Source organism: Zingiber officinale, chromosome 3A (assembly GCF_018446385.1).
Source record: "Zingiber officinale cultivar Zhangliang chromosome 3A, Zo_v1.1, whole genome shotgun sequence".
NCBI classification, from domain to species: domain Eukaryota; kingdom Viridiplantae; phylum Streptophyta; class Magnoliopsida; order Zingiberales; family Zingiberaceae; genus Zingiber; species Zingiber officinale.
In genome coordinates, this window is record NC_055990.1 from 135,054,757 (window position 1) to 135,082,645 (window position 27,889).

General features: G+C 38.7%; 1 protein-coding gene across 7 annotated transcripts; it reads left to right on the forward strand.

Moving 5' to 3' along the window:
* Positions 1-7,773: 7,773 nt before the first annotated feature.
* LOC122052497 (probable dolichyl-diphosphooligosaccharide--protein glycosyltransferase subunit 3B) lies at positions 7,774-27,652 on the forward strand. 7 transcript variants are annotated; one of them, XR_006132030.1, is made up of 5 exons: positions 7,774-8,821; positions 16,055-16,350; positions 16,443-16,653; positions 20,705-20,809; positions 27,485-27,652. XR_006132030.1 is itself a non-coding variant. In XM_042614043.1 (2 exons), exon 1 carries the CDS (start codon positions 7,788-7,790, stop codon positions 8,808-8,810), a length of 1,023 nt encoding a protein of 340 aa, XP_042469977.1. In that variant the 5' UTR covers positions 7,774-7,787; the 3' UTR covers positions 8,811-8,821; positions 20,705-20,808. The 7 variants fall into 7 exon arrangements, 3 of the variants coding, with proteins under 3 accessions (XP_042469977.1, XP_042469975.1, XP_042469976.1); XR_006132031.1 differs by lacking the exons at positions 20,705-20,809; positions 27,485-27,652 and having other exon boundaries at positions 16,055-16,129; positions 16,308-16,350; positions 16,443-16,845; XR_006132029.1 differs by lacking the exons at positions 20,705-20,809; positions 27,485-27,652 and having other exon boundaries at positions 16,443-16,845.
* The last annotated feature ends 237 nt before the right edge of the window (positions 27,653-27,889 follow it).

Consider the following 27,889-nt stretch of genomic DNA (forward strand, 5'->3'; position numbering starts at 1 on the left):
ATCCACCGACGGATTGATAGGCTTCGTCCACCTTACGGACACGCCGAGGAGTAGGAGTATCATCTCCGAACCTCGTTACATCATCGTGTTTGAGGTTTGATCTTCTCCACTTTCGTTTTTACATTGTATTTCCGCTGCGCTAACCTAAATTGTAGGAAGAAATGAAAATTTGGGGTCGACTATTCACACCCCCCCTCTCTAGCCGCTATCCGAAGGTCCTAACAGTAACCCAGTAATTTTTTAGTCTCATTTATTTTTAGTTGTTTAATTGCTTTATTGTAATTGTGCTACTAATCTAAGTTAAAAGATTGAGAAAGGTTTAGTTTTTATTTTACAGGCAATTCACGCCACCTTTTGCTAGCCCCGCTACGCCTACAAGAAGTTCGCAAGCAAACAATGGGTTTCTAAATTGATCAAATGATCGATTAAAACCTTGTAATCGATTGGCTAATCGATTAAGAGAAGAAGAAAAGAGCCGTTACGAGGTTTGGATGATTGGATTTTCTTGGATAATGTAACGCCCGAAAATTCTTAAAATAATTATTAGAAATATCCTAGTATTTTTCTGGAATTTTAGGATATTTTTACAGAATTTTTCGAGTAGCGGAAGTAACAAAAATAAATAGAAACATAAAATAGCTTAAGCGGGAATCGAACCCGAGACCTATTGGGTCCTACGACTTATAGATAGCCCTAGTAACCAGTTGAACCCAGCAGGGCCGTGCTAAAAGGAAAGGGGAACAATTATATTTATATTTGAGTTGGGCCGAATTACCCACTTAATATAAATAGGGAATTTAAGTGAGGAATTGTTATTTTTTTCTTAAACGAGAAAACCTTTCCGTCGAACCCTTACACGCCGACCCCTTCTCCTCCCTCATCTCTCGGCGCCAACCACAAGCAAGCCTAGGGTTTTATCCCAAGGGCTATAGGAGCACCTTCCGGCGACGACTCCGACACGAGGACGTTTCTCTCCGCAAGAAGAACGCATAAACGCGAGAAGATCGTCGAAAGGATCATCTTCTCCGGAAGTCTAGCGATTAGAATCGTAAGAAAACTAGCGCAGGAGTAAGAAACCCCTCACCTGCAGTATAAGTAGCTTCCGTATGGTTTTATGCATTAGTCTAGATATATGCAGTTTTTGGCACATAGGGGGTGCATTAGCGCACACCGAGTGCCCGATTAAATGCTTAGCTCGAGTAAATGCCACCATAGGCATTTTAATAGCTTAGATAAATGCAATAGAAGCATTTTACAGCTCATATAGTCTTGCTACAGTTTTTATAGAACTAGATGTCCAATGGGTGGGCTCCCACAGTCGCCTCTAGGTTCAGACAACCTAGCTCTAGGTTCAGATAACCTAGAAAGAGCAAGACAAGAAAAAATTAGCTATGTTAGTATTTTACTTTCTCAGTGGCACTGTACTGGATTAGATATCCATTGGGTTGGGCTCCCATAGTCGTCCCTAGGTTCAGATAACCTAGTAACCCTACTAAATTCGGGACTTGCAAACCCAGGTCTAGTTAGGGATGCGCGTATAGCAAGTACAGTTGTCGGGCTCATCAGCAGCATGATTATGTATTTTCACTTATTATGTAATTAGTTTTCAGAACCTCACAAAATAGCTATGTGAAAGTAGTACAACTCTAGCATTAGTTAGTATCAGCTTAGTTCAGTCCATGCTCTGTTTAGTTTTCTTATAGAGGCATGTGATAGTCTTATGATCAGTTTTGATTGCCATATCTTATGAACCTGTATGCCATGTTTTAGTATTCACGTGTAGTGATTTCAGTATTCCATGTTTTCTCAAGTTCAGCATATGATTTTAATAGCATTCTTTTAAAAGCATATTGCATCGAATGCATGTTTTAGTGAGGTAGATGGTTTCTTACTAAGCTCTCAAGCTTACAGATACTTTTTTCTTATACTGCAGATAAAGGTAAAGGAAAAATGGATTAGCGGAGGCTGGAGGTCAATGTAACGAGGAAGATGTGTGTGAGCTGGAGTTTGGAATAAAGATCCTAGGGATTTTAGCAAGTTTAACTATTAGAACTTTGTCATTTTAGTTTTGCCGTTCAGTTGTTTAAATGTTATGAATTAGTGGATTATGCACCATGGTATGTTTAGAATGCTAGATAATTGATGTTAGGAGACATTTCATTTAGTTTAGAATTGGTGTATGAGATTTCTGCTCGAAACAGTGCTGAAATCAGAGTGTTGGTACGAAATCAGAAACTCCAATCGATCGGACGATCGATTGGAGGCTTCTCAATCGATCGGTCGATCGATTGAGAAGTTCATACCGCGAACAGTAAGCTCCTGGATCGATCAGCCGATCGATCCGGATGCCTTCTGTCGCGAACAGAAAGCCCTGGGATCGATTGGCTAGTCTGGATCGATCAGCCGATCGATCCAACCTAAGCTCCGCGTACAGTAGCAGTTTGAATCGATCCATGGATCGATCCAACAGCTTGCAATCGATCGAGTTCAATCTGGATCGATTGGGAAGTTGGGTTTCAACCAAGAGACCTTGTAGTTCAACTCCTTGACCATAGAGGATGTGGGGTATGCCATGAATACCTTAGATTGCATCCCTTAGCATATGTAAGACCAAGAACTTGTATTAGCTTAGCAAAGTTCTAAATTGGTACAGTTTTCCGCACCTAGACTTAGTGATGGTCATGGATATAGCTTAGCACATCATAATGTGACGGTCCGGCCTTACAGCCTAGTCAGTAGAAGGCGGGTCGTTACAGATAAGACATGGCAATCGAATGGGGCAAAGGTTAATCGATTGGGAACCCTGATCTACGAGATATAAAGGCGTTCAAAATTTTAAATCATGAACTTCTTCTCCACTCTCTATTGCTAGTTCTTGAAACTTATTGGAGACAAGTGTTATTGCATTTTTAGTATCAAGAGGCAACCATAGCTGTTGGATCGTGAAAGTTGATAGAGGGGGGGGGGGGGGGGGGAATATCGATTTAAAAATTAACGAGAGTATGCAGCGGAAAAAGTAAAGTAAAGAGAGATGACACAAATAATTTTTACTTGGTTCGGAGCCTGTGTCGACTCCTACTCCAAGGCCCGCACACAAGGGTGCTTTCGGTGGGCAATCACTAATAATTTGAAATAAGAATTACAATGAAAGTATAGGAATTATTAGTAAAAAATGCCGACAATTATGAAAACTAAGACAGAAAGAAATAAAAACTTGTCAATGAGCTTTTGGCAGCGTCGCAGGAGCACTGAAGATCTGATTGTCAGTTATTATTGGAGCTTCAGCCTTGACCCTCCTTATATAGGAGGTTCGGGGCGCCTGGAACCTTCAGGGCGCTCTGATGTGACGTAGCTGACCCAACCAGGAGGCTCCATGTGGCGATAACGTGAAGATGATAAAAGTTCATCTCCGGGCGCCTGGGTACCTCCCGGGCGCTTGGACCCTGTTTTCCAGCAGTTTCTTCCTGCAAAAAAATGTTAGTCCGAGGCACTCATATCTCCTGCATAACAGATTATTAGCACAGTTCATAATTCAAATAGAAAGTGTATGACTTAGATTCCATCTTTTCGAGACCGGAATCTAGTCACGATCTCGACTTAGAGTTCTGAAATGGTTCTAAGTCGGATCGGCACCTAAGTTCCCTTCCCGTAAACGCGTCCTCACAGTCGCTCCCCTCCAGTGACTTACCTTTACTTACCTGCCAGACGTTCAATCAACCCTTCGACCCGTCTGGACTTCGTACCAGCTATCCGGTCAGCCCGTCGACCTAGCTGGACTTCGTGCCAAACGTCCAGTCGGCCCGTCATCATTCATTGTTGTATTTATTTTCTTGTTCTTATTGTATTTCTCGTATTTGTTTATATGCCCTTTGATTAGTCACCTCAAGAAGGTGAATATCAAGTTATGTTTTCAGCTGTAAATCATTATAAGTGATTAGAGAGCTAGTCACCTCCTCCACTCATCAACCCGTCCCATGACCAACACGGAGGAGGTAAATTACGAGCGGTTATTAGCCTTTAGAGTAGTGACTAGCACATAAGGGAGACATTTATTTCGATTTTGCTGAGATTCGAATCCCTGACCTCATGATGGCAACACCTCATGCGCTAGCCACTAGACCCATCCGAGAGGACACAAATTGATTGATTCGTGTGGATTATATAGGTTGGTCAATTTAATTAGGCCAAGCTAGTAAATAGTTCGATTGATTCATTAATTTATTGGTTTTTTCTATTTCTATTTATTTAACCATCTAATATGTTGTTATCAATAAGTTCTAAAATTTGGAACATAACTAATAATCTAGTCAAATTATAGTTATGTCCTAAAATTAGTTAGAATCTAAACAAGATATTTTTTGATAATCTTAAATGAGTATTATGATTTAAATATTAACTTAGCACACGAATTATATATTTTAGAATATCAAATACGATTATCTGCCAAAGTCACACTAAATTATTTTATTTTATATCGACTACGATTTTAGGTATTATAATAATATTAATATAAAAAATATTTTTCAGGATGAATAGTATATTTCATGCTGTTTTAGTATTTTTTTTTAAAAAAAATACAGTTTTGACAAAATAATAATTACCTTTTGGGTATGAATAATATATTTTAGCGGATGTCCATGTTATTCACAATATTACAAGATGTAATCATTATTATCTCATTATCTCCCATTGCTCTCTAATAACTCACATAGTTATGCAGTATTATAACGGGCAGATGAAAGGTGTATGCATGAAACTTATAAATAGTGGCTTATGTGAAATAAATATTAGTGGATAGAAAAGGAAAGAACTGAACTCTGGCTTTCCAAATTACTCTCTACTTTACCCTTATGTAATATTTTATGACACGTTAGTCTCTAGCCTACTTTCGAAACTCCTTTTTGGTTAGTGTTTTAAATTTGTTTTATTTCTTGTTTTTTATTTCTTTTATCTAATCTTGCAAAGTTTGAGTTTGTCGCTCTTGATATCAATAGAGAGAATTACTTATCATGGGTACTAAGTGCTGAAATCCATCTAGGTGTGAATGGTCTTAGAGATACTATCAAAGAAATTAAAGAAATAAAACCACTCGTTCAGAAAATATCAAAGCGATTTTTATCTATCATCACCTTCATGAAAATCTAAAAGCTGAGTACTTGACAGTGAATGATCCATTTGTATTGTGGACAAATTTGAAGGAGAGGTATGGTCATTGAAAGACTGTCATTCTTCCAAAAGCTTGTTACGATTGGATGCACTTACGTTAAGTTTCAAAGACATTATACTGTTAAGTTTGAAGGAGAGGTATGATGCATTATTTTCTTCAAAATCTCACATAAACTTGTTAAGTTTTAAAGACATTCACCAAAATGAGTATCATATTGAGACTAAAAACAAAGGTAATAACGAATACTTGTACATGACAGGTGTTAAGTTTGGAAATAAAATTATACCTTCTTATTCATATGGATTATATTATACATACATCACTACAGTTGAAATAAATGCAATAATAAATCAGAAGTTTAGTTATCACAGTACTCTTATTATTTGGCATGACTAGTTGGGTCATCTTGTTCTATAATGATGCGAATAATATTAAAGAATTCTTATGGTCATTTTTGAAAAGTCAAAAAAATCTTCAACCAAATGAATTTTCATGTGCAATTAGTCCTCAAGGAAAAATAATTATAAAGTCATCACAAGTGAAGTTAGTCCTCAAGAAAAATTAATTGTAAAGTCATCACAAGTGAAGGTTCGTACTGAATCTTTTGCATTTTTAGAACACATACATGGTGATATATGTTAGCCCATTGACCCACCATATAGATTATTTTGATATGTTATTATTTTGATTGATGCATCAATTAGATGGTCACATGTATGTTTATTATCAACTCGTAACTTGACATTTGCAAAACTTATAGAGTTAATTCGATTTCGAGTGCATTTTTTGAATTATCCAATCAAGAAAATTCATCTTGACAATGCTAGTGAATTTACATCTCAATCTTTCAATGATTATTATATGTCTCTTGGGATAAACGTTGAACATCCAATCGCTCATTTTTTTGTGGGCGATTGGATGTTCAACATTTATCCATACACAAAATGACCTAAAAGAATCATTTATTAAGCACATTCAATTAATTGCGAGACCATTGCTTTTTAGAACAAAGCTCCCAACATCCGCTTGGGACATGGTATTTTGTATGCCGTGGCATTAATTTGTATCAGACTAACAAATTATAATTAATTTTCTCCCTAACAAATGATTTTTAGTCAGGAACTAGATATTTTTCATCTTAGAATTTTGGATGTGCGGTCTATGTTCTGATAGCTCCACCACATCGCACAAAGATGAGACCTCAAAGGAGATTGAGAATATATGTTGAATATGAATCTCCATCTATAATAAAATATATTGAGCCAAAAATTGAAGATTTATTTATGGCTTTGATTGTCATTTTGATGAATCAGTATTCCTGGCATCAGGGGGAGATAATAAACAACTAGTTAAGAAAATTAGTTGGAATGAATTATCATTATTTCATTTTGATCTTGTAAAAAAAATAGAAACTAGAAGTTCAAAAGATAATTCATGTGCAACGTTTAGCAAATCAATTGTCAAATTATTTTACTGACCCACAACGTGTGACCAACTCATATGTACCGTCTACTAGCCCCCACGGGCGGGATCAACTGGTTATGATATGGATTCTTGCAGCATGAGTCGAGAGGTCGAGGGTCTGCGGCAGCAAATGCGATAACATCAATATCTGTCCGTGCTAAACACCTGAGACCTCCATGTCATAGCTGGGCCCGTATTCACCGTGATTTACTCGCTCTCATACTTGTGGGGCCGGGTTGAGGGGGCCGCTAGGTTGACGGTTCCAACCTTTTGCAGCATATGTACCGTCTACTAACACTCCAATTTGAATTAATATCCTTGAAGGACCACCTACCACTAATAATGAAACCATGGTAGACCAATCGGTGTCCTTTGGGGGTGGTGCGATGGTTAATTCATGAGGTGTTGTCACATGAGGTCTTGAGGTCGAAACTCGGCGTGACCGAGCATAACCTCCCCTATGTCTTGGCCATTTGAACTAATGACTAGTAGCCACCGGTGATTTACCTCCTCCGTGTTGGCCTAGGGACGGATTGACGAGGGCGAGCGAATCGCCTTTTTGCCACATGGTAGACCAATCGGTTTCAAAAATAAATAAATTTCGAGTCTTTCGAACCTATTTTCGAACAATAATTAGAATAGTTCGCGAACATGTTCGAATATTTCAAGCCGAACTCAAACCTGAGCCCTAATTCGAACCGAACTCGAACCAAACATTTTGAATTTTTTGAACTTCGAATCGAGCTCGAACTCGAACATACCTATTTCGAGCCGAATTCAAATATACCTATTTCAAGCCGAATTCAAGCCTTAAATTTTTCTACATATTCGGCTCGATTCGATTCATTTGCACCCCTACTTAAGATAGCCATGAATTTGGTTGCCTACAAATTTTATCGCACAAAATAATAAATATCATTGCTCAAGTATTGTGAGCGTTTGAAACCCACGCTACATTTTTTTTAAAAAATTATTGATCATTCATACATATCAGCCCTCCTAACTTCGGAATAATTTTAATCGATTGCTTTCTTAAGGTAAAAAAACAACATGGAAACTATGGGTCCTAACTTGGAAATTTAGGTGCTAAAATGAAAACTATCCTCCAACAAAATTAAGTAGAATGGAAACTCCGCGGCGACGCGTGGCGGAGGAGATGGCTATCTCGATACAGATCGCCGCCGTGCTCCTCCTCCTCATGACTGGCGGCGCTGCTGGACGTTCAGCCGATGATCTTGTAGAGGAGCTGAAGTCTCTTAGGTCTCAGTCTCCCTCCGGCGTGATCCATCTCGACGACCGCCTCGTCTCCCGCTTCCTTACCTCCGTCGGCACGCCCCGCCCCTATTCTCTACTCATCTTCTTCGACGCCAACCAACTTCGTTCCAAGGCCGAGCTTCGCCTTCCCCATCTCCACTCCGAGTTCTCCCTCCTCTCCGCCTCCTTCGCCGCACATCATAAAGACGACGCCTCGACATCTCGCATCTTCTTTTGCGACGTCGAATTCGAGGAGTCTCAACAGTCGTTCGACCTCTTCGGAGTGTCCAGCGTGCCCCATGTCCGCCTCGTTCCGGCCTCTACTCGCTCGCTCCGCAATTCCATCCCTATGGACCAGTCCGAGTTCTCCCGCGGTGCTGAGTCCATGGCTGAATTCCTCGAGTCCAAGGCTAAGATCTCCCTCGGTGGAGCCATCCTGCGCCCTCCCCGTGTCTCTCTTCGCCAGGTCCTCTTCCTCCTCGCTGCCATCCTCATCTCCGCGCCTTTCCTAATTCGCCGCATCCTTGACGGCGACACTCTCATCCACGACCAGCGCCTCTGGATGTCCCTCGCCCTCTTTGTGTACTTCTTTGGCGTCTCCGGTACGATGCACAACATCATCCATAACATGCCCATGGTTTTGCCCGACCGCAGCAACCCGGATCGCTTAATCTTCTTCTACCAAGGATCTGGGATGCAGCTGGGGGCTGAGGGCTTCGCCATTGGCTTCCTGTACATGGTTGTTGGACTCGTTCTGGCCTTCGTTGCTCATTTGTTTGTAAGATTTAGAAGCATCTCAGCTCAGAGGGGATTCATGCTGGTGGGAATGCTACTGGCTTACTGGGCTGTGAGCAAGGTGATCTATTTAGATAATTGGAAGACTGGATACAGCATCCATAGTTTCCGTCCAAAAAGTTGGTGGTGATCTGAGATCAGGTTGGTGCAGAATCTTAGTGATTTTAAATTTGCTTTTGGATGTCTCGTTCATTGCATCATTCTCCCGTTCATTGCATCATTCTTCTCCCTTCTATCTTGTGGATAAATAATATCATATAGGTGATTTATAGGCCTGATTATTTGTTCTCTTATGTTGGTCATTGTTCATATTAGATGCTTTGTAAGAGACTTGAATTGAGCGTTCAAGTGATTTTGAGTTGAAAATTAGCCAAAACACTTTAACAACATTTTTAGTTAAAAAAATGACTTGTTAATTTAGATAGAATATCATACCAAGTGCTTTTGGGGAGTCACAGTTAGAGTATTCTAGTTGAATTGAAAATTGTCAATCATCTTGATGGCCCCAAATAAGTTATTTTGGCTTTAAAAAATACACCAAAGACTTCTTGAGAATCTCAGGTGGAGTGTTTTGTTTTTGTGTCGAAAAGCATCATTTGAGTTGAAATAAATGATCAAGATGTATTCATCAAAGCATCTAAATGAACTACACAAGTCATTTTGACTGCAAATGTAATGTCAGAATACCCTCAGGGTGCCCTCAGGGTGCGTTTGGTTCGGGGTTATTCTTGATAACCTTGGTTATCCATCCAAGGTTATCAACAAAAACCTTGTTTGGTTTAGGTATTCGATGATTCCCGAGTAATGTTCCATGCCCGACACGTCAACAAAAGGGTCATGCAGCCCGGAATCGGAAAACCTCAGAAAACTAAGGGTGCGTTTGGTTTGCACCGTTTTCATTTTCATTTTCTGGAAAACGCGCGTTTTCTAGAAAACAGAAAACGACTTTTTGTCATTCTCTGTTTTTCTAGAAAACGATAGTCAATTTTTTAGAAAACGCGCGCGGAAAACGCAAACCAAACACAGTTTTTCAGAAAACGCGCGTTTTCCAGAAAATGAAAATGGAAAACGCGCGTACCAAACGTCCCCTAAGGTTTTTCTTGATTCCGGGGTTAACGAATTTTTTATACCAAAAATATCCTCCGATAAGAAAAAACATGGAAAAAAGAGAAAAAATGTAAAAAAATATTAAAAAATGTAAAAAAAAAATAAAAAAATGTTTAAAAAATTTTAAAATTTTTAAAAATAAATAATTTTAAAAAATACTTTTTTAAAAAATATATAAATTTTAAAAATAAAAATAAAAAATTTAAATTTAAAAAAAAAAAATTTAAAATTTTTTAAAAAAAAATTAAAAATGTTAATTTTTTTTAAAATTTTAAAAAAATAAAAAATAAAAAATAAATAAATAAATAAATAAATAAATAAATAAAAATTAAAATTTTAAAAATGTAAAAAAATATAAATATGAATAATATAAAAAATATAAAAACATTAAAAAAATAAAAAAAACACACATAAAAATGTAAAAAATATATACAAGAAAAAGAAAAGAAAAAAAACATAAAAAAAAAAAATAATAATAATAATAATAATATTATGTATAGTTGATTTTGTAACTGAGGGTAATACGGTAAAATATTAAACTAAGGTATTCATTAAAACCTTCAAACAAACAAGTTTTTGTTGCATTACCTAGGTTGAACCAAACAACATTTGGTTATGTTTTATTCCCCATAACCTTGGTTACACATAACCAAGATTATACATGATAACTTGAACCAAACGCACCCTCAGAGTCTCAGCCGCGATGTTCAAATTGTTTTTGAGTTTAAAAGATCCATTGAGTTGGAATTGATTGTTTTAAAAATTACCTTGATGGTCACTAAAATGATTTGTTTTGGGTTGATGCAGTGTGACTATGGCCAAAAAACTATTTTTGGGTATATGTTTGAATATGATTAGTAAAGTGAGAAAGTTTGGAACTCCAGAATAATTTGAAAGAAGAAAAGGGAGGGGTTGTAAGTCCTTGAATCAAGGATATGATGAGTATATGGAAAGAGGAAGTGGGAATTTTGACATATGGGAGCTTGATTTGAAAATCCAAACTTCAAATTTGGCGTTGGAGAAATTTGCATACTTTTTTGTTTTTTTTGGTATCTTTCAGCTTCTCATGACACTAAAAGGGTATTTAAGTGCTAGGGAAATTTATAAAAAAACATAGAAGTGACCAACATATATTGATGTCACTATGAGTAAATGGAAATAATTGCAATGCAATTTGAAGAGAGGCCTTGATATCTCCCCTAACAAGTCAATTGACATTGTAAACTAGGAGATCTTTCATAAATTCTGGGATTCAAAGTATATTGACTTAACAAATTTATGTTTTTTCTTCTAAACTTTTTAAGGGTTAAAACTTTATAATTTTTAACAAATAAGGGTGTCATTGGATCCATACAAGTGTGGTCTATGTGAAAATATTATTTTTAAATTGAAATAAGTTATTTTGTGTCATCAAGCATTCGACTCAAAGGTTCTTGTCAGACCAAAGATTAGATTTGGGTTCCACACACTCCCAAGAACATATAACAGGTCTTGGCCAATATAAATTGGTCTAGTCCATCAAGTACTTTTGATTGAAAAATAATTTTAGCTCAAAACTGCTTGATCTCCCTCCATAGTTCCAAATCATAAACTAATACTGGATTTGGAGTATCAACACTCCAAGGAATACATTTGATTATCTTGAATGGTCAATATGAACTATTTTGGTCAATCAAGCAGTTTTGAGGAATTGTTTTGGTCCATCAGGCATAAAACTGCTTTATGGGGTAAAACAATTCATATTGGTCATTCAAGACGCTAGAGCCTGGAAATTTAAATTTGGTTTTAGTTTGTGATTTGAAGCTGTAGAGAGATATCAAACAAGTTTGAGATAAAATTATTCATTGGCCTATTGGATAAAGTTACAATATGGATAGAATGCTTCAGATAATTTTATTATGATAGGAAATTCATTAGTACACTTGATACATGCATGGAGTATTTATAATGGTTGTATATTAGACGAAGTCTTCTATATTCATAATCTCCTAAAAACAATTCTTCCAAAACTTAGTCTAACTAAACATATAAAAAATGTAGAATAATTTTATATAACATCTTTATAAACTCAAGGCAATTTGATAGAAGTAAGTTTGGGTCTATATTACAGTTCATTTGAGGTTCTGCTAATGCACGATTTGGTAAGATGTCTGCCAATTGTTGAAGGAACATATAATTGTTGAAGCTTACCTTATCATTGATGACCAAAAAAAAAAAGAAAAACTCTTAATGGAAATATAATTTTTGAAAATTTCATCAGTGTGGGCATAAGATGAGTGACATTGAAGGCATAAGATGAGTCAATGTTGGTTATTCTCCATTTAAATATGTGATGCAATAGCGACTAAGAAAGACACTTTTGACGATCAATCCATTGTCCACTCGAGCGAGAAGTCATGGAACCCTCTAACGATTTGTATGGCTTGGGTTGAGACATTTGAAAAGGTATGTACTGGTTGTAGTAGTGCACTACCCCATGCAATCTCTGCATGTTGTTGGTGCAATCGACTTTTAGGGTTTTGATATTTGACAATGTACCTAAGTCTGGTCAGTTTGACCAAGGGTTAATCCAAATAAGACTTGATGTTTGGAAGAGAGAAGTCTAGTCAGGACTAGATGACTAGCAAGGGTAAGCCCTAACCGAAGATAGGCAGGTGAGAAGTCTACTAAGTGACTAGTCCTAATTGGAAGTTAGGCAAGAGAAAGTCCTGGTGAGTGAAGTTAAATCCTAGTGAGTGAAGCTAAGTAGTGAAAGTCCTGGTGAGTGAAGTCGGGCTCTGGTGAGTGAAGTCGGGCTCTAGTGAGTGAAGTTAAGTGGTGGAAGTCCTGGTGAGTGAAGTCGGATCCTAGTGAGTGAAGTTAGGTGGTGGAAGTTCTGGTGAGTGAAGCTAGACAATGGAAGTCCTAGTGAGTGAAGCTAGACAACTCTAGGGGGAGGTAACCCTAGGTAATGAAAAATCTTGGGAGAGTAAACTCCAAGCATGTGTGACTAATTGCGGTTGATCGGACCAACGAATCTTGAAATTTGTTAACACTATTTTACCTTACTATTTTATATTTATAATGCTAACTCAGTGTTGTAGGAAAGTCTTAGCGGATCAGACTAATCAGACACTAAGCAGAACCAGAGAAAGTCCAAACAGGTCTGGAGGACCAGATGTTTGGCAGGTAAGCGAAGGTAAGCATTGGAGGAGAGTGTTCTAGTGAGGATGAGTTCCAATTTGGGACTTTAGGCGTAGGTCCAATTTAGATCTATTTTGAAAACCTAAACTGAGACCTTGACTAGTTTGATCTCGGATAGACAAAATATAATTAATACTGCTATTTTATTATTGTGATAACTTCATTTTACAAATATACTTTGTTTTTTGGGCTAACACATTTTGCATGGCGAAAAGGAGTAAAAATGTCTCGGGTGAACAGTGCTCGAGGTGCCTCCTATGCTGCTGAAGGCGCCTCGGAAGCATTGGCCGAAGGCCTCGCGCAGGAGGGTGCGGAGGCGCCTTCAACGCATTTGAAGGCGCCTTGAGCTGGTGATAGAAGGCGCCTTGGAGAGCCTTCAAGGCGCCTTTGGTCGAATAAGGAAGAAGGCTTCGTCGACGATAAGAGCTAGTTTTTGAGGGATAAAAGTTGGGGTTGAAGGCACCTTCAATCTCCTAAAAGGGTTACTCGACCAAGGTTTCAATACAACCCATTCACGACTTCTGCAAGCAATCTTTCGAGTTCCCGGCTGCTCCGACTTCGTCCTCTCTCTGTGCTGCGACACTGCTATGCCCTACTACTGCAGAGAAGTCGTCTGACACCGAGCTTGATTCGAGAATTTTCACGTGTTGGGTGATGAAAGTGTTGTTAATTGTTTAATTACTGCATCAAGGAAAGTGTAGGTTGTTACACTTGTCATTTTGATTTTATTGTACTCTATTCCCTTGCTCGGCGGTTTCGATAGAGGTTTATAGTGATTGCCCATCGTCCATCGATAGGTCCAAGGACCTAGATCTTGGAGTAGGAGTCGCCGAAGGCTTCAAACCAAGTAAAATCGCTTGTGTTCTTTATTTTTCTTTTCCTTTACTTAATCGTTTACTTTTCGCTCTGTAGTCTCTTACAAATTAAGAAAAAGACAAGTTTTTTAAAACCACATTGATGCGGTGATGAGGGACTCATCCTGCGGGGGATAACTGCCATGGTGGAGGTCAAAATTAAGGCAGTCAACACTCATATATCATCGGTCGATTGTGCGATCATGCCCCGACTGGAAGGAGAAGGTTCCGGTCCGATCCCACCTTTGACACGGGGAGGTGTCAAATGATCGACGCTCAATGGAGTATTGGACGTCGGACAAAGGAGGAGATGATGTGTAGAAGCTGGGCTGAGTAGCTACCCCACTCGGCCAGACAGTAGGACTCGACATTGGCACAGTGGAGTTCCGGCCGAGCGGACGTGACACAAGCACAGTGGAGTTCCGGCCGAGCGGACACGGCACATGCAACGAAGTCTCAGCCGAGCGGGCGGTACACAGAAACATCGAAGTCCCGGCCAAGCGGCTATCCCGCTCGACCTAGCAACTACCTCGTCGTGTTATCCCTCGACATCCTTTTGGGAGTTAGTGCCGCTGACGTCAGACATGGCTAGCCAGAAGATCGTACAATGGAAGCTTCCACTGTCACATCAGAGATATGCTCGGTCTGTTAAGGTATTGTGTCAGGGACACTTTACTGACAAGTCTTTTTAGGGAAAATTTTGGAAAGGGTGCCTGCCTTGGGGAGCGTGCAGGCGTGCTACAAGAGCTCTATATAAAGGGGGGTCCAAACATCGGCGGAGGTACGTAATAGACACTATTCGTGTTACACTGTTCATTCTTGTTGTTGCTCCGCCTTCTACATCATCGTCGGTGATTGACTTGAGCGTAGGGTCAACGTCGGGATCCCTTCCCTAGCTCGACACTGATATCATTTGTGTTGCAGGGCGGAGCGGAGTCTACAGGCGGTCAGCAGGAGTGCCACATCTCTAGTTTTCCATCTCATCGACTTTCAAACAGGATCACACATGATTCACCTCCTCTTTCACATGCGCAACAATCCTACACATGTGACTATGTACAAGAAGAAAACAAAAAGAGAGAGGGTGAGGGGTAGCAGGTCATTGGCCTCCCCTCAGTGACTACCTCTTTCAAAAACTCTGATTAGAAACTTGCCTTTAATAGCATGTTTGGTAAAACTATAATAGATGGAATACTTCGGATGTCATTATTGTGATAGAAAATTCATTAATACAGCATAGTAAATGTATTAGCTACTTTATGCAATGTAGTAAATTTGCTAAAAAAAAAAAAGTCACACTTGGGTAGCAAGCCAAGAAGGTAATTTCTATGTACAATAATCAACAGATAGTTTATCTTTACTAACCGCCCTACATTGATTAATTGCAATAGAGGTCAAGTAATGGATATAGGAATAATGAAAGCTTTGATTAGCAGAAACTTAAACTTGAGTAGGGCACCAGTATAGCTGGGTCTAGTTATTGTTCTCATATAACATTGACACTAGCCAAGTAGATAACTAACAATTTAAAAGGCATTTGCTTCAAATCCAAATCATGCTTGGTATAGTGTAGCAGTGGTCCAACCATGATATGGTGATCTTCCCACAGTTGGATAGATGATCATCATGGTTCAGTGGCGAGCTCTAGCAGCCAGTAGGGGTTTATTGATTGGATCCCATGACTGACTATAAGGTTCGCTGACTATTGATGTCTGTTGGAGATGATCTCTCGAGATTGATGCTAGCAGTGACAAAGGATGGTTGGTGGTGATGAATGGCAATGGTCTGGTGATGGTTAGCCGTGGCCAGCGATGGTCCATCCACGGTGCAACATCCCGTGGTGATTGGTTGTTAGTGGTAAAGAGAGGGTATATTAGTTTTCTCTATATCCTGCTTCATTTCCCTGTAAAAAAAAGGCAAAGAGATTTTTCTTCAATCCTCTTCTTTCCATAGTTTTGTCCAAATAGGCAGCTGTTCCTCATCTTTTTTCCTCTCCCTCTCCTTCAATTTTTGCTTCTTCCATACAAGTAGATTGCCTGAAATTGTGTTAGTTAACACATGTTAAATCTTCAAGAGTTTTTTGGAATGTTTTTCTACTCCATTTCCAAAGAAAGCTCAAAATTTATCCTTTTCGTTTTCTTGATACTTATGATTTTTATTTGATTTTAGTTTGTTTCAAACATTTGAAGTTTGACTGTGAACCCCTCTCATGGTTTTCTCTTACTTGCAGAGGCTTTCCGAACTATTGGTCTTTCTAAGAGGCAATACAGCATTCCATTCTAAATATGGAAGACAGAGAATGGGGGTTTACATTTCCTTATCTTTCATTTATTTTCCTTCTATATAATCACTTTGTTTCTTTTCTTAAATTCCACCTTTTGCTTGAAAGACTTCTCTGTTCACTAGTCTGTGGTGTGCTTCTATGTCTTATTGATCTTGAAAGAAACACAATCTGTCTGACGTTTTCATCTTATGTTATGCAGGATTTCAGACTCTTCCATTTTATGGATCTGATCACGTGAAAAGGTCTTTTCATTTGTTAAGAAGATTAATTTTTTGGTTGAAATGGAGTGAACATATTATGTGTGATCATGAAATATCAAACTTGTTGTCTCCAGGGTGTAGCACAGATGGGGAGTGCATGGTTCTGTGGCCGAAAGGTCCAGGGGTCGATTCTTGGGGTATCACTGTCTGGGGTTAACGTCTCCGCCATGCACTTTCCACCTGTGTACCTACATTTACCTCCCTCCATATCCATAGGACCGGCTCTAGGGGGCTGCTGATGAAATATCAAACTTGTTTTGAGGGACTTCAAATTTTTGCTCATTAGTGAGTATGCTCTAAACAAGATTGTTTCTTTTAGCTTTTTTTTCTTCTCCTAAACAAAGTTCATGGAGGTGAGCGAATCGCCTTTTGCCACATGTGAGTTCTTATAGTTCTATGCTTCATGTTAATGTTTTCGGAGGATCTCTCTTACTACTTAAAATAACTAAAAAAAACAGTTAAGTTAGTTTCTTTCAATGTCTGAGAGTATTCTTCATGATGCTGAGAATGAGATCATTGAGTAAATCCTGAGATTGTTATCATTACAGTGTGAAGAATTTTTGCTTTGCCCTGGATACCCAAATGGATTTTTTTTTATATAAAAATCATATCATGGGATAAGGTAGGGGAGTTTGCAAATCTGCATTTGGTTTAGACGTAAAAAGGGCAGTCCTGTACAAGCTCTCATCATGCGGGGTCTCAAGAAAGAATTTATTGTACACAATTTTTTTTTTTTTTTTTGGGTGTACTAGAAACGGATTTTAAGACTTCTTTTAGTCACGAAGCAATAAGTTTATAGTTGCGCTCCCCTTCTCCAGTTGGTTTAGATGTGCTGCTGAAATTTTTTTTCATGTAGACTGTGATTGTAATTCTTTAGAAACAAATCATTTTAGTCTCCGTTTGTAATTCTTCCATATCGATGATGTAAGCTTTGCTAATCTTGAAAGATTATTATTCTAAGTATATACTGATTAAAAAAATTATTGTTCCATATTTGAATTTCATTGGGTGGTGCTATAATTTGTTTTATGATGCCACTGTTTCATAATTTAAAGATGATTTTATTTTGGATGGCATCAACAATTATCCTTAGTTTTCTGCCTTTAAAAAATATTTAAAAAGAAAAATATTTCAATTGCTCTAAATTACAAAATAAGATTAAATTTGAATTCGTCGTACTAGCTAGACCCCTTTAAACAAAAGTACAACGCAGATAAAACATTTCAAAATATATATATATATATATTCCTTTAAACAAAAATACAAAGCAGATAAAACACTTCAAAATAAATAAATAAATAAATATATATATATATATATATATATATATATACCCCTTTAAACAAAAGTACAACGCAGATAAAACACTTCAAAATAAATATATATATATATATAGACCCCTTTAAACAAAAGTACAACGCAGATAAAACACTTCAAAATATATATATATATATATATAAACCCCTTTAAACAAAAGTACAACGCACATAAAACACTTCAAAATAAAAATATATTTAAAAAGTACAATGCAGATAAAACACTTCAAAATATATATATATATATATATATATATATATATATATATATATATATATATATATATATATATATATATATATATATATATATGTGGGTGTAAATATAGTTTTAGAAATAGGATGAATTTATAAAAGAAACATATTTTTGTTAATAAAAAATTTTTTAGGTAAAATTTAAAAATAAAATTATGAGAATTTAGGTTCAAAATTAATAATATCATATCATTATAAAGATATTTAATTTTTTTTGTCTTAATAATTGATGTTAGAGTCTGGAATGTCAAAAAGTCTAACTGTTGATTGTGCATAAGAACTATGGTTTAATCGAGCTATGTGAGTAAAATATTGATCTTGAACAAAGAAAGTGAGATTTTTTGTGTCCGAATCGAGATAATCAGACACCAACAACTAGGCAGAGAAGCCCTAGTTGTGGTTAGGCAAGAAAGTCTTAATAAGCTGGGTGGATTTAGGAGTAGGAAAACCTAGTAGGTCGATTGAACTAAAGGACAAAAAGACTTGGTAGGTTAAGGATCGGACGTTAAATGGATAGACTTTCCACTTAAGGAGGCCCTATGGTCATTCATTTTCCTTTATTTGAGGAGGAATGTTGGAGTTACAAGGTTGCAAATAAAGTTCTACATTTAAAATATGTGTAAGGTCTCACGAGCACAATTAAGAGATTATTTATGAAAATTTTCTAAGGTCACGCGAGCGCTAATTATGGGATAAAATTATAAAATTTTTCCACAATTTTTTTTGAAATTTTAAACGAATTTGTAGAATAGGTTTTAATAGGATACATCAGTTAAGTTTAAAGGAAATCTTGTTTTAACACACAATTAAGTTAGGAATTGATTAACGTGATTAGCCTAAGTAAGAATCAATTAACCTAGGTATAAAATCCTAGGAATCGTCGATTCTTCCCTCACTCCTCACTGTTCTCCCAAAACCACGTCGATTCTTCTCCATGTCCAGTGCCGCCAACTTGACGGAGCATCTCGCTGCACCCCGAGCTCCGGCCAAGCATCTCCCCACGGCGGTGAGTCACAGAGGACACTACGACCGGACACAGAGACCTTCACATACTCTCGGGTGGTACGACATCAAGGGGCTAGGGATTCCGGCAGTGACGCGAGAAGAGAAAGGTAAGTACCCTTCTATATGATGGCATGAGATCCGTAGGGCAGAGAATAGGAGCTTAGGAGAGTATGATATGCTGGTCGATGATGAGCGACTGGTTGAATGCGTTGAGATTTGGCGTTTCCGTGCTTTGATAGTTTCAATTGGGTTCTTGCGATTACTGGTGGTTTAAGTTCTGATCGGTGATGCTCTGGTTTTGTTTTATGGCATCGAAGTCATGGATTAGAGTTGTTTTTGCTTCTTCTTGTTGCTTCTGAACTGTTGCACAGATGGTTGGAGTTCTAAATCTTGATCGAAGATGTTTTGATTGTTTTCTTATCGCTACTGAAAATGCCAAACTGATGTGAATTCGATTGTTGTTGTTCTATATTTCTGGACAGATAGATATGGTATCAGATTGGATTCAACGATGTTTTGTCCTGTGAATAATCGTAGTTTTTTTTTGGACTAAATCAAGAGATTTTAATGCTTCCCATGGTTTTTGGTTTGTTTCATATTGGGATGTTATTCTTCTTTTACATATTGGATTTCGGGATTTTGGTCCAAGTTCTTAGTAGATACGGCTAGGTTTGATGAAGTGCTACTCCTTCCTATAGCTCCTGAATGTTTGGACAGAATGTTGGTATTTAAGCCTTGATCACAGATGCTCTTATTTTTCCTATTACTTATGAGATGTTGGATTGAATTGGAATGTAGGAGTTCGTTTCAATGTGGTTATGTTTCATTGAATCGTAGCGGATTTGTGTGGGTTCAATTCGATCTTGTTGGATCACTAAATTACAATGGTTCTATGTGGATTTCGGGAGTTGATTCGGTGGATTTTAGTGCGTTTCCATGGTGGTTTCTTGTTCTCCATGAGTTCTGGAATTCTGGGATGGTGTGGTTTGATTGGAATTAGATTTGATGATGATTTTGGTTTCTTCCGAGTCAATTGCGATTTTTGTGGATAGATTTAGTAGGCTGTGAGTTGATTTCAATATGGTTGCTACTCCCCGTGAGGTCTTTGGATTTTCCTTGTAGTGTCTCTGGCTTCCATGTGGGTAATTAGGACTGGTTTCAGATTTTCATTGCAAGTATTGATTTAGATGCTATATTCGGTTTTAGATTTCCTTTGTGTTGCATGTTCTGTTGTTAAATGTAGATATTTTCCCCTTTTTAATTCTTTAAGATTAGCATGATTAAGAAATTAATAGAGTTAAGTTCCTTAAGTAAATGCTTTGTACAAGTACTGTCTATGGATGATTGCAAAATATGTTATTGGTAGATCATGTTTATTAATTAAGGATGTTGGATGGATGTGTGCATGTGTGGTGACAGTATGGGATCGGTGCCCTAGGATGAGCTCCGAGGAGGACCCTTCCAAATTGACTGATAATTTATTTATGTTAGCTTCGGCTATATGACTGTATGTTCTCTAGGAGGTACTTCTAGGATCATGATTATAAACTGAATGACTGGCTCAAAAGGTGGTTACCACATGTGTGTTATATTCATCTTTGCTAGTGGTATAAATGTTTCTACATAATATGTTTTCCTCTATATTGTATTTAAGTTTGCATTTGATGTTATAGCTATTGATCCTACTTCTTATGGATATCATATCTTTTATATTGGATTGTACTTGCTGGGTTCGTAGATTCATGATACTTATGTTACAGGTGAGGGAGACACCTCCCAGGTTATGATGGGAGACATGCGGACAGAGTAGACGAGGAGGTGGGATGGACGCATGACACATTGTCCAGACGTCTTAAGAGTGCTGTGTAGGTTTGTTTTCTCATGAGTTTTTCTTATGATTGGTTGTATTGGTGCTTCCTGGTTCCTTTTATTAACTCTTTTCGGTTGATGCTATTGGTTACATTGCGTACGATGGTTCTTTTGATGGGATTGCTACTTGGGTTCTTTTACAACAATGATTTAGAGGTTTGTCCTTTGTTTGATTTTTGTTTTAAAAAAACATTGGGGAAAAGGCTAGGGATGTTTTAGTTGGTATCAGAGCAACACTCCTAAACGATAGTGTGTGCACGCCATCCCGTCAGGAACTCGACTACTTCTTCCTTCAAGTTTGTAAGATTTACATTGTTATAGTCCTTAATTTAATGTGGCAACTTAGCTATGATATGAGTAATATATTGATATGCATATAGGAGACAACGATGAACATGTGTTGGAAAGTATAGGTCATGGTGGGCCGAAAGAACAATGGTGAGATTGGGGGTCAGAATAGTCAGTTTCTCACAGGGCTTACCGTGCTTATGTAGGAGTAGAACCGCATCTATGGAGTACAGATCCAACAGTTGTTGAGAACCAAGGCAGATGAAAATGCACACAATCGACCCACAGCCGGTGTGAACCCAGTATACAGACAGTTCAAGGAGCTTGGCCCGATAGAGTTCAAGGGCATTATAAATCTGATCACTACAGAGGGATGGATCCGATCCTTAGAAACAATCTATGACTTCATGCAACTCACGGATGCTGACAAGGTTAGGTCCGCCATATTCATGCTGCGGGATGACACTCAAATATGGTGGGAGGGTGCACACTCTGTGGTGGATCTGACTACTTAGACCTGGATGGGCTTCAAGGAAGTATTCTATGGGAAATATTTTACCACTAACAATCAAACACGACTGATGAGAGAATTCCTAGAGCTACAACAAGGAGACATGACAGTGGTCGAGTAAGTCAAGAAGTTCGAGAGGGGACGATATTTTGTACCCATGTTCACAGGACAACCGGTCGAGGAGCTGAAACACTTCATTGAGGGATTGAGAGCTGCTATTCGACACGATGTTCGAGCTACTATGTTCAGAGAGGTAGTGGATCAGGCTCTGATGTCAGAAAGGGATCGGAACAATATGATCAAGGAAACGCAGAGTAAGAGAGCGGGATGTCAAGGGAGGGACCAACAAGAGCCAAGCAGGAAGAAGCATTTTCCTGCTCAGTTTCAAGCAAAACAGTCGTAGAAATAGTCATAGACACGGCAACAACCTCAGGGACCGCAAGCAGCTGATGATACTGCTCCCAAGGTTGAGGACAAAGTTCGATGCCTCAAGTACGAGAAGGTTCATGCAGGACAGTATCTAATGGGTTTAGATGTTTGTTATATTTGCAAGAAGATAGGGCATTTTGCTAGGGACTGTCCTCAACTGAAAGAGTCAACCAAAGGAAGGGTATTTGCTATAACACAGGAGCAGGTGGATCTAGACGCGACCATTATCACATGTATGATTTTTGTTGCCAACATACCTTCTCATGCATTAATAGATTCTGGAGCTACTCATTCTTTTATATCTGTGGCTTATACTGCCAAACTGGGCATTACACCTAGTCGAATGGTTATGGGATATAGCGTTTCTTTATGCTTCGGGGAAGAACTACACCAACAATAGGATGGTAAGGAATTGTCAGATGATGATGCAAAACCATATAGTGTCTCCAGAATTTATTGTGCTAGAAATGGCAGAATTCGATGTGATCCTTGGAATGGATTGGCTGACTCGGCACGAGGCTGTCATCAATTACAAACAATAGACGGTCAGGTTGAAGATACCAAATGAGAATTCTTCATTTTTTTATGCAACCCCAAGACTGACTTCCCCTCATATTATTTTAGTGTATAAAGTTCGACGAATGTTGAGTAAGGGGTATAAGGGGCTTTTAGTCAATTTCACGGTTAATTCAGAGACTCGTCGACCAAGTTTGGAGGAGTTAGAGGTAGCTCGAGACTTTCCATAAGTGTTCTCAGAGAATATTATGGGACTACCCCCTGTTAGAGAGGTAGACTTTGGGATAGAATTAATACCGGGGACCACACCAGTGTCGAAAGCACTATACCGATTGGAGCCTACGGAAATGAAAGAACTGTAGGAGCTACTGGACAAGGGTTTCATCCGACTGAGTGTGTCACCATGGGGAGCGTCGGTGTTGTTTGTTCGTAAGAAGGATGGGACCATGCGTCTGTGCATTAATTTTCAGGAGCTGAATCAAGTTACGATCAAGAATAAATACCCATTGCCCAAGATTGATGATCTATTCGATTAGCTACAAGGAGCAACGGTGTTCTCAAAAATTGACTTGAGATTAGGGTATCATCAGGTGAAGGTGAAAGGGGAAGACGTTCATAAAATGACATTCAGAACTCGATACGGACACTACGAGTTTCTAGTTATGCAATTTGAACTTACTAATGCCCCAACAGCATTTATGGACTTGATGAATTGGGGCTTTCAGCCATATTTGGACTAGTTCGTTATTGTCTTCATTGATGACATATTAATCTACTCTCGGAGTCGCGAGGAGCATCGTCTACACCTGACAACAGTGTTGCAGACACTGAAGGATAAGCGTTTGTATGCGAAGTTCAGCAAGTGTGACTTCTGGTTGAGGCAGATTCCATTTCTGGAGCACATAGTTTTAGAGAAAGGGATAGAGGTGGATTCAGCCAAAGTAGAGGCAATCAGGAATTGGGTTACACCGAAGAATGTTACCGAAATCCGAAGCTTCTTGGGGCTGGCATGCTACTATCGGAGGTTCATCCAGAATTTTTCACGAATCGCTCTGCCCCTGACTTCGTTGGCCAAGAAAGAGGTAAAGTATGAATGGACATACCAGTGTGAGAGGAGTTAAAAGAAAGATTGATGACATCACTAGTGCTTGCAATCCTAGATGGTTTTGGACGGTTCTTAGTATACACAGATGCCTTCAAGAATGGTTTAGGAGCTGTGTTGATGCAGAATGGGAAGGTCATTGCCTATGCGTCATGTTAGCTGAAGGTGCATGAGTAAAACTACCCTACACCTGACGTAGAACTAGTGGCGGTCATTTTTACTCTAAAAATTTGGAGACATTACCTTTACGGGGAACGTTGTGAGATTTTCATAGACCATAAGAGTTTGAAATATTTTTTTCACACAGAAGGAACAGAATATGAGACAGAGACGGTGGTTGGAATTGGTGAAGGACTATGACTGCAATATTAATTATCATCTAGGTAAAGCTAATGTGGTGGCGGACACTATGAGTCGCAAGTCCGCGATGTTGTTGCAGATAATCACTTAGCAGCAGTTGATATCAAAATTTCAATAGTTGAGTTTGGAAGTATTGGCATCAAATGAGCAAATTAGTTTGTCAACACTGAGCATTAAATCAAACTTACTGGATCATATCCGGATAGGACAAGTGACAGATCAACAGTTAATGGAATGGAAACGTAGGGATGAGGAAAAGGGTTGTGCTATCTATTCGACAGTGGATGGGGTCATTCCATACAAGGGCCGCATTTGAGTACCTAAGGTTGGTTCACTCAGGGAGGACATCATGATCGAAGCACATACCACTCCGTAGTCTGCTCACCCCAGAAGCACGAAGATGTACAAGGATATGCAACTACGGTATTAGTGGCTAGGTATGAAGAAAGACATAGTCAAAGTAATTAAGCAGTGCCTTACTTGCCAGCAGGTGAAGACCGAACATCAGAGGCCAGCAGGACTATTAGAACCGCTCCCAATTCCCATTTGGAAGTGGGAAGATGTTTCCATAGACTTTGTGGTGGGACTACCAACCTCACCTAGAGGATCAAACGTTGTGTGGGTTATTGTGGATCGAATGACAAAGTCGACACACTTTTTACTAGTAAAAACCATCTCCACTATGACGCAATATGCAAAACTGTATATACGAGAGGTAGTACGGTTACATGGAATTCCAGCTCAGATTGTGTCAGATAGAGATCCAAAATTTACCTCCGGATTTTGGAAAAGTTTGCACCGTGGATTAGGTACAAAACTCACCTTTAGTACCGCTTTTCGTCCACAGATGGATGGCCAATCTGAACGGGTGATTCAGATTTTGGAGGATCTATTGCGAGCGTATGATAGACTTCAAAGGAAGCTGGGAGTCAAAGTTGCCCCTGGTAGAGTTTACCTACAATAACAGTTATCAAGGCACTATATGTATGGCTCCGTATGAAGCATTGTATGGAAGAAAGTGCAGAATGTCATTGCATTGGGATGAGGTAGGAGAGAGGACAGTTTTGGGCCCAGACATAATAACTCACATAGTGGATCTGGTGGCTAAGATTTGTGACAGAATGCAAGCAGCACAAAGTCACCAGAAGAGTTATGCCGATCAACGATGAAGGGATTTGAAATTCGTGGTCGGGGACCATGTATTCCTCAAGGTGTCACAGATGAAGGAGGTGTTGAGGTTCGGAAAGAAGGGGAAGCTCAGTCCAAGGTATATTGGGCCTTTCAAGATTTTGGAGCGGATTAGAACCCAAGCCTATCAGGAGTTCATAACGTGTTCCACATATCCATGCTTAGGAAGTATATTTCTAACCCTTCAGATGTGGTTGGTCATGAGTCCATGCAGTGGATGTCAGATCTGTCTTACAAGGAACAAGGACATCAAGATGGTAAAGGTGTTATGGGGAAATCAGCTAATGGAGGAAGCTACCTGGAAGACTAAACTGGATATGCTCAATCGCTACCCCAAACTATTTGATAAGTCCAATTTCAAGGACGAATTTTTTTAGGAGGGGGAGAATTATAAGGTCTCACGAGCACAATTAAAAAATTATTTACGAAAATTTTCGAAGGGCACGCGAGTGCTAATTACAAGATCAAATTATAAAATTTTTTCACGAATTTTTTTAGGATTTTAAATGAATTCGTAGGATAGGGTTTAATGGGATATATCAGTTAAGCTTAAAGAAAAGCTTGTTTTAACACCCAATTAAGTTAGGAATTGATTAACGTGATTAGCCTAAGTAAGAATCAATTAACCTAGGTATAAAATCCTAGGAATCGTCGATTCTTCCTTCACTCCTCACTGTTCCCCCAAAACAATGTCAATTCTTCTCCCTGATTAGCGCCGCCGACTTGACGGAGTATCTCGTCACACCCCATGCTCCGGCCAAGCATCTCCCCACGGCGGCGAGCCGGGGAGGACACTACGACTGGACACAAAGACCTTTGCATACTCTCGGGTGGCGCGACATCACGGGGCTAGGGATTCTGGCGGTGACACGAGAAGAGAAAGGCAAGTATCCTTCTATATGATGGCATGAGATCCGTAGGGTAGAGGATAGGAGCTTTGGAGAGTATGATATGCTTGCCGATGATGACCAACTGGTTGAATGCGTTGAGATTTGGCGTTTCCATGTTTTGCTGGTTTCAATTGGGTTCTTGCGATCACTGGTGGTTTAAGTTTTGATCGGTGATGCTCTGGTTTTGTTTTATGGCATCGAAGTCGTGGATTAGAGTTGTTTTTGCTTATTCTTGTTGCTTCTGAACTGTTGCACAAATCATTAGAGTTCTAAATCTTGATCGAAGATGTTTTGATTGTTTTCTTATTGCTGCAAAAAATGTCGGATTAGTGTGGATTCAATTGTTGTTGTTCTGTATTTCTAGATGAATAGATATGGTATCAGGTTGGATTCAACGATGTTCAGTCCTGTGAATAGGCATAGATTTTTTTTTTTGCCTAAATCAAGAGATTTTAATGCTTCCTATGGTTTTTGGTTTGTTTCATACTGGGATGTTATTCTTCTTCTACATATTGGATTTCGTGATTTTGGTCCAAGTTCTTAGTAGATACGGCTAGATTTGATGAAGTGCTGCTCCTTCCTATAACTTCTAAATGTTTGGATAGAATGTTGGTATTTAAGCCTTGATCGCAGATGCTCTTGTTTTTCCTATTGCTTATGAGATGTTGGATTGAATTGGAATGTAGGAGTTTGTTTTGATGTGGATTTCAATATGGTTACTGCTCCCCGTGAGGTCTTTTGATTTTCCTTGTAGTGTCTCTGGCTTCCATGTGGGTAATTAGGGCTGATTTCAGATTTTCATTGCAAGTATTGATTTAGGTGCTAAATTCAGTTTTAGATTCCCTTTGTGTTGCATGTTTTTGTTGTTAAATGTAGATGTTTTCCCCTTTTAAGTCTCCCTTTTAAGTCTTTAAGATGAGCATGATTAAGAAATGAATAGAGCTAAGTTTCTTAAGTAAATGTTTTGTACAAGTACTGTTCATGGATGATTGCAAAATATGTTATGGGTAGATCATGTTTATTAATTAAAGATGTTGGATAGATGTGTGCATGTGTGGTGACAGTACGGGATCGGTGCCCCAGGATGAGCTCCAAGGAGGACCCTTCCAAATTGAATGATAATTTATTTATGTTAGCTTCGGCTATATGACTGCATGTTCTCTAGGAGGTACTTCTAGGATCATGATTATAAGCTGAATGACTGGCTCAAAAGGTGGTTACCACATGTGTGTCATATTCATCTTTGCTAGTGGTATAAATGTTTCTACTTAATATGTTTTCCTCTATTTCGTATTTAAATTTGCATTTGAAGTTATAGCTACTGATCCTACTTCTTATAGATATCATATCTTTCAGGGTTCATAGACTCATGATGCTTATGTTACAGGTGAGGGAAACACCTCCCAGGTTATGATGGGAGATATGCGGACGGAGTAGATGAGGAGGCGGGATGGACGCATGACACACTATCCGGGCGTCTTAGGAGTGCTGTGTAGGCTTGTTTTCTCATGAGTTTGTCTTATGATTGGTTGTATTGGTTCTTCCTAGTTCCTTTTATTAACTCTTTTCGGTTGATGCTACTGGTTACATTGAGTACGATGGTTCTTTTGATGGGATCACTACTTGAGTTCTTTTACAGCAATGATTTAGAGGGTTGTCCTTTGTTTGATCTTTGTTTAAAAAAAAAACGTTGGGGAAAGGCTAGGGATGTTTCAATATATATATATATCATGAGCTTATAAAGGAAAGATATCTCTGTTGGAACAATCCTAATGGTCCTTGCGACCATCTG